This window comes from Martes martes (assembly GCF_963455335.1).
Source record: "Martes martes genome assembly, chromosome: 7".
NCBI classification, from domain to species: Eukaryota; Metazoa; Chordata; class Mammalia; order Carnivora; family Mustelidae; genus Martes; species Martes martes.
This window is the reverse complement of record NC_137894.1, coordinates 128509363-128521460: the sequence shown is the minus strand read 5'-3', so window position 1 is coordinate 128521460 and position 12098 is coordinate 128509363. Positions and strand designations below refer to the sequence as shown.

Here is a 12098-nt window from a genome sequence, read left to right as displayed (position 1 = left end):
TTAAGATGTTTCTTTGTCATCTGCCCAGGCTGCCCATTAGCACAAAAACTGAAAAACTGAGTCTGGAAGAGGAATGGGTGCAGGGAGCCCCAAGCCTCCTGTGTCATCCCTGCTGTGCACAAGGCCACATGGGAAGGCCCATTGCCTTGGCCAGGTGGTAGAAGGAAGCCTTGTCCCCCTCATTGGGTTGGCACACTGCCGTATGGGAACACACGTGGGGAAGTGAGACTTAAGCCCAGCAACAGGGTGCACAAACCAGACCCAGGTGTGTGATTGCACAGGGAGCAGAGGGGAGGCCAGCAGTGGGAGCCAGGCACCTTCCGGGCTCACTCAATCTCGGGTTGCATCAACAGAGGTATAGCGTCTTAAGATGAGAAAGGTGTCAGTACAGCTCTGCTCTGTGCCTATCAGAATGTACCTGGAAGGCTGGGCTCCCTTTGGATGTTCCTCTTTGTGAGGAGTAAACACAGCAGATGAACCACTCTTCAAGGAGGACAGAGGGTGGGCAGGAGTGATTTCAGGATTAGGGGACACTGAGCCTCATGAGGACAGGGCTTCCCAGGGATCAGGAAGCTGCCTTCAGCAACCTGGAGGGCTGTCATATAGAAGGGGGGGAGGGGGTGGCATCAAACTTGTTCTGTAGGTCCTGAGAGAGTTGCATAAACTAGAAGTACCAGAGAGAGAAGAAATATTTTGGCTCTTGACAAATAATTTTTTTTTTTGACAAATAACTTTTTTGAAAAACACACTCCCAAGCGGTGGGAGGATGGGAACAGCTGCTTCCTGAACTAGGGATCTCCTCATCCCCGGGGTCTTTAGCCAGGAACGGGTCAGAGGCCCTTTGAGGTCCTGACCTCTGGCTGGAAGAGGGCCCTGCCTGTGTCTCCCTGCCTCCTCCTGCCTCCCCCTGCCTCCCCCTGCCTCCCCCACCTCCCTGCTCTGCCTCCAACACAGCGCTTTCCCCGAATTCCCCGAGTGTCTCCCTCCCTCTCCTCCAGGCTCTGCTTAAATGTCACCTCCTCTGAGAAGCCTTCTTTGGCCACCCTATCTGTCACTGCCCCATCCTACCCTCTGTCCCCTTCCCCTGCCCGATCACTAACTGAATGTATACTGTTTTGGTTGTTTGCTTATTGTGTGTGTTGGGGGGCTAACTCTAGCTACTATTATGTACCATCCCACTGTTTCGATGGCTCAACACAGCAGACATTTCCAGCTTGCCCAGAGGACATTTTGGGGAGGGTGTTTGACAGGTAGCCTTTCATGAGGTTATTCCCAGGCCCCGCCTTCTTCCAGTTTGCGGCTCCACCCTGGGGACCCTGGGACGCCCTCCTGGACACTCTGCCTGGATCCTGTGTGGCCCGCCGATGGGGGAAGACAGAGCAGGGGGTACAGGATGGGGAGTACCATGGGAGATTTTGATGGGCCAGACAGGGAAGTGACCAACATCATTTTACCCACATGCCATTCTCCAGGACCTAGTCGGTGGCTGCGGCTCACCGAAAAGGAGGCTGGGAAACGTAGTCTCTCTGTTGTCTAGGAAGAAATGAAATTGCTTTTGGTGAACTCATAGCAATCTCAGCTACGTATGTCTCATATTTCATTGACTCCACGTCATCATCTACTGTTAAAGGCACCATTATTCTTGGAACCACTAATCAAATTAAACTATAGCTATGCCATCGATTCAAGATACGTTCTGATCACTAAGATACTGAAATATGAAAAGAAGGTGTAGCTTAAGGTCAGTGAAGGATGGTGTCGTCACTCCCTGAGGGCAGGGACCTGTCCACCTTGTGCCCTGATCCATCCCCAGAGCTGGAATCGTGTGCGGGCACACAGTAGATGTCCGAGGAATAATCGTAGAATGATGGAGCGAGGGACGGAGCAGGTGAATGGATGAGACGGTTTGTGAATCGCTTTCCGGGTCAAGTATCAGACCGCCCGGGCGGGCGTCTGTCCTGTCAGGGAGTCAGACGGCGCTCGCTCCCCAGGGCAGAGGTGCTGCTGGGTTTTTGAACAGCTGCCAACAGCAACCAGGACTCCCCAGACTCTGCCCCTCACCAGCACCCTTTTCCGCTGCCAGCTTGCTCCCTCTCGAGCTGTCCGCCTCTCCCTGCTTCTGCCCGTGGAGAGGCAGCCCGGAACCCACACATCTCAGAGGAGAGACTCGTTGGCCCAGCTGGGGTCAGGGGCACACGCTTGGGTCAGTCAGCTGGGCCAGCAGGGTAGAACGTGGGAGCCCCGCGTGGGCACATGCTCGCTCCTGTTCATGCCAGTAGGAGAGAGAAAGGGTGGGAGTTAGGTGTCAGCTCCCTGGAGCAGGGCTAGTCAGTTCAGACAGTTGGTTCTGGTAGTGCCTGAGTATAGAGCCCCTTTGCCTGAAAAGGGACTTTCTGGGAGGAAGGGCCCGCACGCAGAGAGGCATGCAAGTGCACCATTCAGTGGTGGATAAATAGGCTCCCAGATGGTTGAATGCTGGGAGGAGGAGAAAGTAAGTGGTCTTGCTTGTGGTGGGATTGAACGTTTCAGGGACTCGGAGTGGAAGCCATCTCATGACCCAAATCGGGGTGCTGGAACTTCGGCTGGCATTTATTTACTGAGCACATACCATGTACCAGGCTCTGTTCTAAGCTCTCTTCATGTTCACTCGCTAATCCTGAAGACCACCCTAGGACATGAATACGATGATGATCATCCCCATCTTGCAGATGAAGAAACTGAAGTGCGGAAGGGTTCAATACCCCAGAAGGGACGGAGCTGGAATTCAAACTCAGGCAGTCCAGCTCCAACCACTGGGCTCCGTGGCCCAGCACTGTGGCTACTGTGAGGATTACTTGGCATCCGGAAGGTGCCAGATGTGTTCAGTGACAGTAGGTGGGCGGTTTATACCACAGTCGTGGCTTAATGGAGGGTGAAAATACAGCCATATTCAAGAAGAGTTCAGATAAATTCGCAGATGTCCGATCTCCAGTAGCTCATGGAAGGAAGGATGCTTGTGGTGTATTTGGGAGCCTACACTGAACGCGTGATGCTGTCCTTCCTCCAGACCCTCCGTTTCATGGTGTTCAGAGCCCAGAGCTGGCCAAGAGGGACCAAGGAATGACCACCTCTGGGTCCTGCTGGGGGGTCCTCCACTAAGAGGACCGCGGGGTGAAGGCTGGCCTTTGACATCGGTCTGTCCAGACCGGCCCCTGCGTCTAAGTTACGCAGAGCTGCACTGAGCCGCAGCGGCTGTCCATGGTGGGCCGGAGCTCGGCCGGCAGATGGACCCTCCCAGCTGCCCCAGGATGGTGGCTCCACGTCCCCTTGCCTCCCCCCTGCTTTGGCAGGGCATCTCTCTTCTCATTATGACGGATGCAGCCTGGAAAATCATGGATAAAACGCTCCGATTGAAAGGAACTAATTACCCATCATTATTTTCCACGCCGTAATTTGTGTGGAACGAGATTTCAATCAGTTGTCTGGGACCAGCCCGGTTTTGACTAATCTTTCTAAGACAAGATGCTTAATTACAGATTTTTGCCATAGCCTCACGCAGGGGGAGACAGGCTCTCGCTGAAGCCGGTTTGCTCTTGGGTCGTTTTGCGGTCCCGGGTCCCAGAGGGAGGAAGGAGGGGTGTTAGCCAAGGATCCCTGAGGAGTGAAAATCTAGATAAGGTCCAGACCGTGGTAGTGTCATGACAGAGGCGGGTGCGCAGGTGGCTGCCTGAGTCACTACTCACTGTGGCTCTCAACCCCGAGCAGCCAACCGGGCCCTCCAGGCAGGAACTTCGAGCGAGTCGCCGCTCTCGCGGCTTCGGTTCTTCATCTGCCGGTCACCAGGGTGGGCAGCAGAGTCTCTGGGGACTCATAGTCCCCTGGCTCCAGCCGTGCTAGGGCATCTGTCCAGGAAAATGGGTCTGTTGTTGGGAGACACACAGATGCCAGATTTCAGTCACATAGGAGTGATAAAAATACCGTTTATTAAAAGAGGTGATTCAGACTACGCAGGGGGAAAATAATTTGAATTAAAGAAATATGTGAGTTTAACAAAAAACAAAAACAAATTAAGGAAAATAATTTGAATTAAAGAAATATGAGTTTAATAAAAAACATGTCGGACCGGATATGTACAGCATGGGATTAATTATAGTCCTTGGTTCCTTATACGTTTCACCATTGGTCACCTCACCCTTCCATCCTTCTCCCTCCCTCCCTCCCTCCCTCCTCCCTCCTTCCTTCCCTCCTTCCTTCCCTCCTTCCTCCCTCCCTTCCATGTAATAAGTGCCCACAAATCCGTATTCCAGCAGGAAGCAGGGACGGCTATTCACGTTCAGCCACAGGGTCCTCCCCATCCTATCCCCTGTTCAAGGCTCCCCTGCATTCTTTAGCATTTCTAAAGGAAGTTTAGCTGTGCTGCGTTCAGGTTCCCTGAAGGGCTGGTTCATCACAAATAAAGCCTTGCTGGAGGGTCTGAGGGTCTGTTATAATGAATAGCTTGGTGGCCCCCCCGGTTAACGAATTAATTATGGGAATGTACATAAGAGTCTCTCAAGTGTTCAGAAACCATTTTTCTTCTGTATAGTGGATTCCCGTTTCGGGCTTATTTATCCTCTTCATTTGCCTAACGAACCACTTTCCCTCCCGGTAAATGGCAAGTTCCTTGTGGAAATGGCCTCCGGTCTCTGTCTGGGGACTTGGCTGAGGGAAGAGCTTTGCTGGGTTTAACCACAGGTGGCCAGAGGCTGAGTTTTCTGGAAGGGGCTTCCTGGGAGAATCCCAAGAGCCGGCAGCGTCCGCTGAGTGACCGCTCGGCACCAGCTTGGGCTACACGTTTTGCCTCCAGTAGTTTTATGCTCACGCAGAACAGCCGTATGAAGGAGGTGCTGTGATGGCGCCCATTTTACAGATGGGCACTCTGAGGCTGAGAGTGACCTCAAAGTCGGCAGCGAGCATGTGGCAGAACTGGGTCATCTGCTGTCAGAGCTCAGGCTTATAACCCCTCAGTGACAGAGCCGCTCCTGCTCTTCCGTGCGGGGCCTCCGCGCAGAGTCAAGGCAGGGCTGGGAGGGCGGCCCCTCTGTGTGCCACCCGGCTTGTTAAGTGTGCTGGGGTGGGCTCCACCCAACAGAGGAAAGCAGGCCAGGCCCAGGGCCAATCAGGCAGGTCCAGACCCCTTCCCTCCAAGAGCTTCTGTTCCTCCAGAAGCTTCTCTCCCACTGCCTGCCCACCAGCAGCCGTCGTTAGGGGCCCGATCCCTGGGAGTCCAGCTTAAAAGATTATGGTTGTCTCTTGCCGGGACCCTGGAATTTCTCCTCCTCCACAGGTGTGTGGCAAATAGCTCAACACGTTGAGTTTCATTCAGAATCTCTAAGATTCTGTTGGTCTTAGAGGAAAATCTTCAACCCACTTTGTTGTCCAGCAGGGATCCCCCCTGCCCTGCAGTGAGCTCAGACACCCCTGAAGGCCAGGCCACTCAGGGGCACGAGCGCTAAGAGGGCTGGCGGCAGAGAGCTGACTGAGGCGGGAGGCCAGGCCTAATCAGATGCTGGTGAAATCAAGGCCGGGGCGGCTCTGGCCGTGTTCCTGTTACCCATGGATCGCAGGGGCAGGGATGCCTCAGGGGTCTTCGACCACTGGCCACTGCTCTTTCAAAGCCTGCTTCGTTGGGGCCTCTGTCCCCTCCCAAAAAGTCAATAGTCATCGACCCAGTTGGAAACTGGGTCCCAGCCAGCCACAGATGATGGACTCGATGTGACGCCCTCCTCCCCAGAGTGGAGTGTCAGCCACCCCCCGTCAATCCCAAGGCTGCGCCCGCCCGCCCTCCAGCACACCATCTGCTCTGCTCCCCCCACCGCCCCTCCCCTCCATCCTCCTGGGCCCACCGTGAAGAGCTACCCTGCCCCAGGCATCAGGAGGGCTGAGGCTGAGGAACCCAGATGTAAGCTGCTGGAGGAGACAGGGCTCCCCTGCGTTGCTGCCCCCGCAGAGTGAACTAAGGGGCCTGGTAAGGCCTGTATGCCCCCATTTCTGCTCTGTCCTCCCTCCACCACTCCTGTTGCAAGCTTCCTTCCATTGCCTGGACTTCCCGCCCACAGCCTTCACTCCCTGTGCCTCTGGCTTTGTGCACTGAGTGGAGGGGGCGGGGCGGGGCGGGGGTCTCAGCTCTCCCCTCTGCCACCCACACACCTCCGTCCCTCTCTTATGCTTCAGCTCCTTTCTCTTCCTACATTCCAGATTCCCGTCAACCCTCCAGCGGCGGAGTCATTCCCATGCTTCGCAAACTTGACGCCCTGAAGGGTCACACCCAGGCTGCTAAAGCAAACCCACGGGAAAATGTAGGCTTCTGGGTCCCACTCGCAGGGGGCAGGTTCAGGTTATGATGGAGGTGGTCAGGCCCGGGCAGCCACCTGTTCAACAAACACCCCAGCGAACTCTGGTCAAGAGTAGACTAGAATTTGGGAAAAGGTAACATTTTTTAACTTTTGTATCTTCCGTCTCTCCACCTTGATTTGGTGTTTGCCGTTAACACTGAAGGTAGAGGCACCGTATCATTCATTGTCTACTTTGGGGAGAGAAAAGGGGGATCGGTAATTATACCGGGTCGGTGGGTAGAATCAGGATCGCCCAGGGCACACTGCAAAGTGTGGGTTCCGTAATTTTTATTTTATTTTTTAAAAAAAATTTTTTAAGATTTTATTTATTTATTTCACACAGAGAGAGAGAGAGATCACAAGTAGGCAGAGAGGCAGGTAGTGAGAGAGGGAGAAGCAGGGTCCCCACTGAGCAGAGAGCCCAATGTGGGGCTCGATCCCAGGACCCTGGGATCATGACTGAGCTGAAGGCAGAGGCTTAACCCACTGAGCCCTGATTCCGTAATTTTTAAATGCCTTAAATTCCTTCCATTCTTTTTCTTTTTTTGTTGTTTTTAATTTTTTTTTTTTTTAAGTAACCTCTACCCCTGGCATGGGGCTCAAACTTACAACCCCAAGATCAAGAGCTGCGCGCTCCACCAACTGAGCCAGCCAGGCACCCCCAAGTTCCCTCCATTCTTAACACAGCCCTCCTCATCAGATACCAACAGTTACTGACATGACAACAAAACATTCCTTCTCTGCCTCCCAAATCCCCCAAGTTCAAGTGGACGGTACCGCCTGAAGGTGTACCAGGAGGAACCCCACCCTCACACCCTTCTCTACCCTTTGCAGCCGAACTTCTTCCAAGAACTGTCTCCTCCAGCCACAGCAGTGTGGCTTCCATCCCCACCATGCCTTGACACTCCCCTGGTGAAGTCCCCAGCCCCCTGACTGCTCACTGCAATGGACACTTGCCCCATCTGACGTCCTCTGACCTTGGGACCACCTGTGACCTGCCGCCACTCCCTCCTCGACGCATTTCCAAGACATATGCTCGCTTTTTTTTTCTTTTAAAGATTTTATTTATTTATTTGACAGAGAGAGACGCAGAGAGAGAGGGAACACAAGCAGGGGGGGTAGGAGAGGGAGAAGCAGGCTTCCCGCAGAGCAGAGGGGCAGACCAGTGGCTCCTGAGCTTGAAAAAACAGGCAGAAGAGTATGGAAGGAACTTTCAACACAGAAAAGCAGCCGTGCCCTCTGGAGGAAGGTCTTCAGTCTACCAATACAAATGAATGAGCCAGTGAGTGAATGTAGCAAGACCAGTGGGGCACAGCAGGGAAGCCCCTATGAGCCTAGTAGGCTCCCTGGCCCTTTCTGGTGCCCTGCACACTTGTGTTTGTTTAACGTCTGCCCTTCCAGAGAGAGAACGAGCTTCCTGAAATTGTCGGCTGTGCTTGTTATGACCGTTCTCTGGCCAGCACGTGGCACATAGTAGGTGCCTGAAATAGGCGTTGACTCTCCCTAGAAAAGACAATCTGGGGTGGGGGTGGGGGTGCCAAAATAATGGTCATGGGAAAGAGAAGGCTGCAAGAATGAGATCCTCTGCACACCCCCCACACACACACACAGCTGGGATGCAGGCAATAAATTAGTGGCTGGATTTCCATGCAACTCAGAGGCCTGGGTCAAGTTTGCTTCCTTCGGCCCTGGAGTCTCTGAAGATGAGATGATACAAGGTCTATGTGAGGAGGCCAAGGAGGTGAATGACGTAGGCATTGTCTCGTAGTGTTGTGAGGGAGGAGGGGAGACTACTGTAGTTGCTACAATCAGTGCTTACATCAGGTGTATCTCCTGGAATCTTGAGTTCTGTCCATTTTGGGGGAGGGGCGGGGAAGGAGGGCTGGGGTCTGGGAGCTGTCTCCCCAGTAGGGCTTGTCACAGGGGGCCTGGGGTGTTCCTGTGACCTGCCGAGCCTAAAGCAATGAGCAGCAGGGAATTACAGATGAAGGGGCCCCTGGTCGGCTCTCCCTGATTGCCCTGTGTAGGGGTGCTGCGGGGAGGTCCCCCAGAAGTGCACTTGTGCCTACTCAGGCAGATTTTCTGTCTGGATTACGCCCTGCCAGGCTGATGGCTTTTCCTGTGGACATATCAGGGACCTGCCAGCAGATGGAGGGGAGGCAGGAGGCCATGTGGAACCCAGGAAGATGACAGGGCACCACCCAGAGCTGTAAAAGGACCCAGAGGAGAGCCCTGGCTGGGGCACCCCCCCCCCCCACTGTTGTGAGGGAAACACGGGGCTTGCATGAGAGGCGTCTCAGAGGATTTGGGAACATTTGGTTTGGAACAGAAGACGCCTGAGAGCCTGTATCTTCAAACACTACATTCCAGTAGATAAACTTGAGAGTGGGAGCCTTATACCTATCTCTTATCTTTGCATCTGCAGTTCCCAGGTTCTGATTAGAACCGCCTGTGGGGCAGTAAGTTCCTTGTCTCTGGGCATGTTCAAATGTAGATGGACGGGACAAGCCCTGGGGACGTGGGCTAACCAGGAAATCACTAGTGGCTTAAGGGATGGTGAGAGCCCCTCCCCATCATGAGACTGCATTTCGTGGGGGTAGGAGGTGGGCTTTTGGGGGAAGGGGGGATGGGGGAGGGGTAGGCAAAGCAGCCCTTCCCTGGGTGCTGACCAGTCCTTTCCTCCAGGGACTGCTCAGGAAACAGGGGCTCCCTCTGAGTATTATTGGAGGTAGGACTGTGGCTGCTACCCAGGGGACCCAGCAGGGCTGAGACCCTCCCTCCCAGCCGGAGCCCTCTTTCCGCTAATGGGGCTGTACCGCCGACCCGTTGGCCCTTTTCATTCTCCAGGAACTTTCCTTTCACCTGCTCCGTGGGCCTTGGGAGGGGCCTTGAGCTCCTCTTTACCTCCACATAGCCAGGCCAGGTCAGGGACCCATGGACCTCGAGTCAGCCTCCTGACTCCTGGTTCTGGCTGGCCTCGGAGGTCTTGAGTATGGGCGGCAGCTGGGTTTCCCTAAAGGCCCACCTTCGTCACCCTGCTGTGAGCTTTTCTTGCCCTTTTGGAGAAAGGCTCCTCCCCTTGTCCCCGGACCCTGTGGGAGAGTCACACCTTGCCTGTCTTCTCACCCACCCGGCGTGGGAGGAGGGACTTTTATTTTGGGAAACATTTGACCCTTCGCAGTGATCCTGTCATGGTGGTAATGCTCCCTTGACTCTGGGGGTGAGGCAGGGATGCTGAGAGCTTGAAATGCAGGGTTAAGAAGCCGCTGCAGACGCAGGGAGCTCATGCCGCCTCTTGGAGACCTTGTCTCTGGGGCCGGCTGGGGCTGGGAAGCCAGCCTGCTGGAGGACTAGGACCAGGGACAGGAGGGAGGGGCCTGGAGCCACCTTCCACATGGGCCCTGGGCCAGAGGCAAACCCCAAGGGGCAATCTTTGTCACCAGCCCTACCTCTTGCCCTGGCCAGGCGCCTTGCTAGGCATCTCCAGTCCCAGTCTCAGGGATGGTGGCGCATGGGGAAAGCTCCGAGCTTGGGCTTACCAGAAGCCCCAGTGAGGCTGGGTGAGATGGGTTATCGGGTCACCGCAGCGAGGTGTCTGGTCCCGCGGCCACACACCCGGACTTTCACCTGTAGCCACCATGGGGTCTTGTCGTGCAGGGAGGTCGGCCAGCTATTTTGTGTGAATTGTGACCGCTCTAAGTCCCCCTGAGGCCAGCAGTGTACAGAGAGCCGGGGTGCCTGGTCTGAAGTTGACTGATCAAAGTTTCCTCTGAGGAGTCAGAAGGTTCTGGGGGGTAAAGCCAGAATCTTGCTCTGGGCCGCGCAGTGTCCTGACCAGTTGACCTTCTGGGCCAGCATTTTTATCTCCCCAAGGCCTGAGCACGGAGCCCCTCCCAGCCACCCCGCCCACTCGGTGCCCGAAGCCCCAAGCTAATTCCTGGGGCGGGTGTCACACCCACCGCACCCTCGGCCGAGCTGACTTGCCCGCGCTCTGTGTGTGTCCCCAGGCTGCTGAACAGAATGTCCGCGGACGACCGGCACCTGGGCTCCAGCTGCGGCTCCTTCATCAAGACGGAGCCGTCCAGCCCGTCCTCCGGCATCGACGCCCTCAGCCACCACAGCCCCAGCGGCTCGTCCGACGCCAGCGGCGGCTTCGGCCTGGCCCTGGGCGCCCACGCCAATGGTCTGGACTCGCCGCCCATGTTCGCAGGCGCCGGGCTGGGCAGCACCCCGTGTCGCAAGAGCTACGAGGACTGTGCGGGCGGCCTCATGGAAGACTCGGCCATCAAGTGCGAGTACATGCTCAACGCCATCCCCAAGCGCCTGTGCCTCGTGTGCGGGGACATCGCCTCCGGCTACCACTATGGCGTGGCGTCCTGCGAGGCCTGCAAGGCCTTCTTCAAGAGGACCATCCAAGGTGCGTGACGGCGGTGCAGGGCCCCGGGCGGGAGGGGCGGGGGCGCCCAGCCGGCGGGTGCGGCGGGAAACCGGGGGGATGCCCGCCAGCTGCCGGGTCCGGCGGGGCACCGCGACAGCAGGGGTTCCATAGGGTCTCCCCCCGCCTCTCGGTTTCTCCTTTGGGATTCCGCGCAAGACTCTGAACCCCCAGGACTGTCGTGCAGACGGCAGACATGTCCCTGTGGCACCCCAGAAAACCCAAAGGAAATCCACACAAGCGCCTCACTGCGCATGCGCCTCTCAGTGGTAGGGGGAACAGCTGTCGAGCGCTTGTCCCTAAAAAGCTGATTTGGGGGAAGAAGATTGTGTTCTTGGCCCTGTAGTTCCAGACCCCTAATAGAAGAGTTCCTCATTTTGTTTTGATCCTTTCTTTTGTTTTTGTTTTTGTTTTTGTTTTTGTTTTAAGAGAAAGAGAGAAAGCAGGGGGGAGGGGCAGAGGGAGGGGGAGAATCTCAAGCAGATCCGCTGCTGAGCACAGAGCTCCACCCGGGCTCTATCTCGGGAGCCAGAGATCACGACCTGAGCGGAAATCGAGAGCCCGTGCCTTAACCGACTGAGCCTCCCAGGCACCCCTGTTTTGATCTTTTTTAATTGCACAAGTGAAACACGATTTTCTTAATTGGGAGAGTCAGGCCACCAGAGCAAGGGAAACCCACTCACCCTGTCTGATCCCAGCGTGGCCCGTCTTCGAGGGCTTTTTATGTGCATGGGTGTTATCAGCTGATTCGTGTTCTGATGGCCAGGAGTGTGGCTGTCTCTCTCAGAGGGTCCATGAGTGATTTATTCCTATGAACGTGTGCAGGAGCCCTGGTGGGTGCTGTCTGTAAAGTCACCCCAAGGGAAATGGGGGCTACTGATGGGTCCACCCTCACAGAGTTGTTGCCAAGTTCAGGGCACAGGGGCTAGCCCCGAGGAACAGCCTGTGCGTGGTAGGCAGATTCTTAAAGCAGCCGGTCATGGGTAGAGCTCTCACACCTTTCATTCCGTTAACTTTCCTTTGAGCACCTACTAAGCGCCAGCCCTTGTCCTAGGTGCTGTGGATAGAGTAGACAAAAGCCCTCCTTGTGCACGGGACTGAGGTGAGCTGATGCCACTTCACAGGGATGGAATTCATAACCGACTAGACAAAACCCAGGGGGCACCTGTCCTGAGGAGGGTGTCCTCCCTCCCCCACATCCCCATTTCACTTTTGAAAAAGAGTCAGGTTGAGCTTTCCTGGGATGACTTGGCCGTTTATTCATTCAACAAATAACTTGTTGAAATTTCTTGTGATGATGTATTTATTAA

The 12098-nt window shown here is 55.4% G+C and overlaps 1 protein-coding gene across 2 annotated transcripts in view; it reads left to right on the top strand.

The window, feature by feature from the left end:
* ESRRB (estrogen related receptor beta) overlaps positions 1-12098 on the top strand; it is a gene marked incomplete at both ends in the record, with an annotated part of 102163 nt that overhangs the window by 39163 nt on the left and 50902 nt on the right. Inside the window, one exon of one of the 2 annotated variants that reach the window (XM_080809393.1) lies at positions 10361-10770. In XM_080809393.1, coding sequence (XP_080665519.1) covers positions 10361-10770 — 410 coding nt within the window. Of the gene's footprint in view, positions 1-10360; positions 10771-12098 lie in introns of those variants that run through there. The other variant, XM_080809392.1, reaches the window with a different exon arrangement.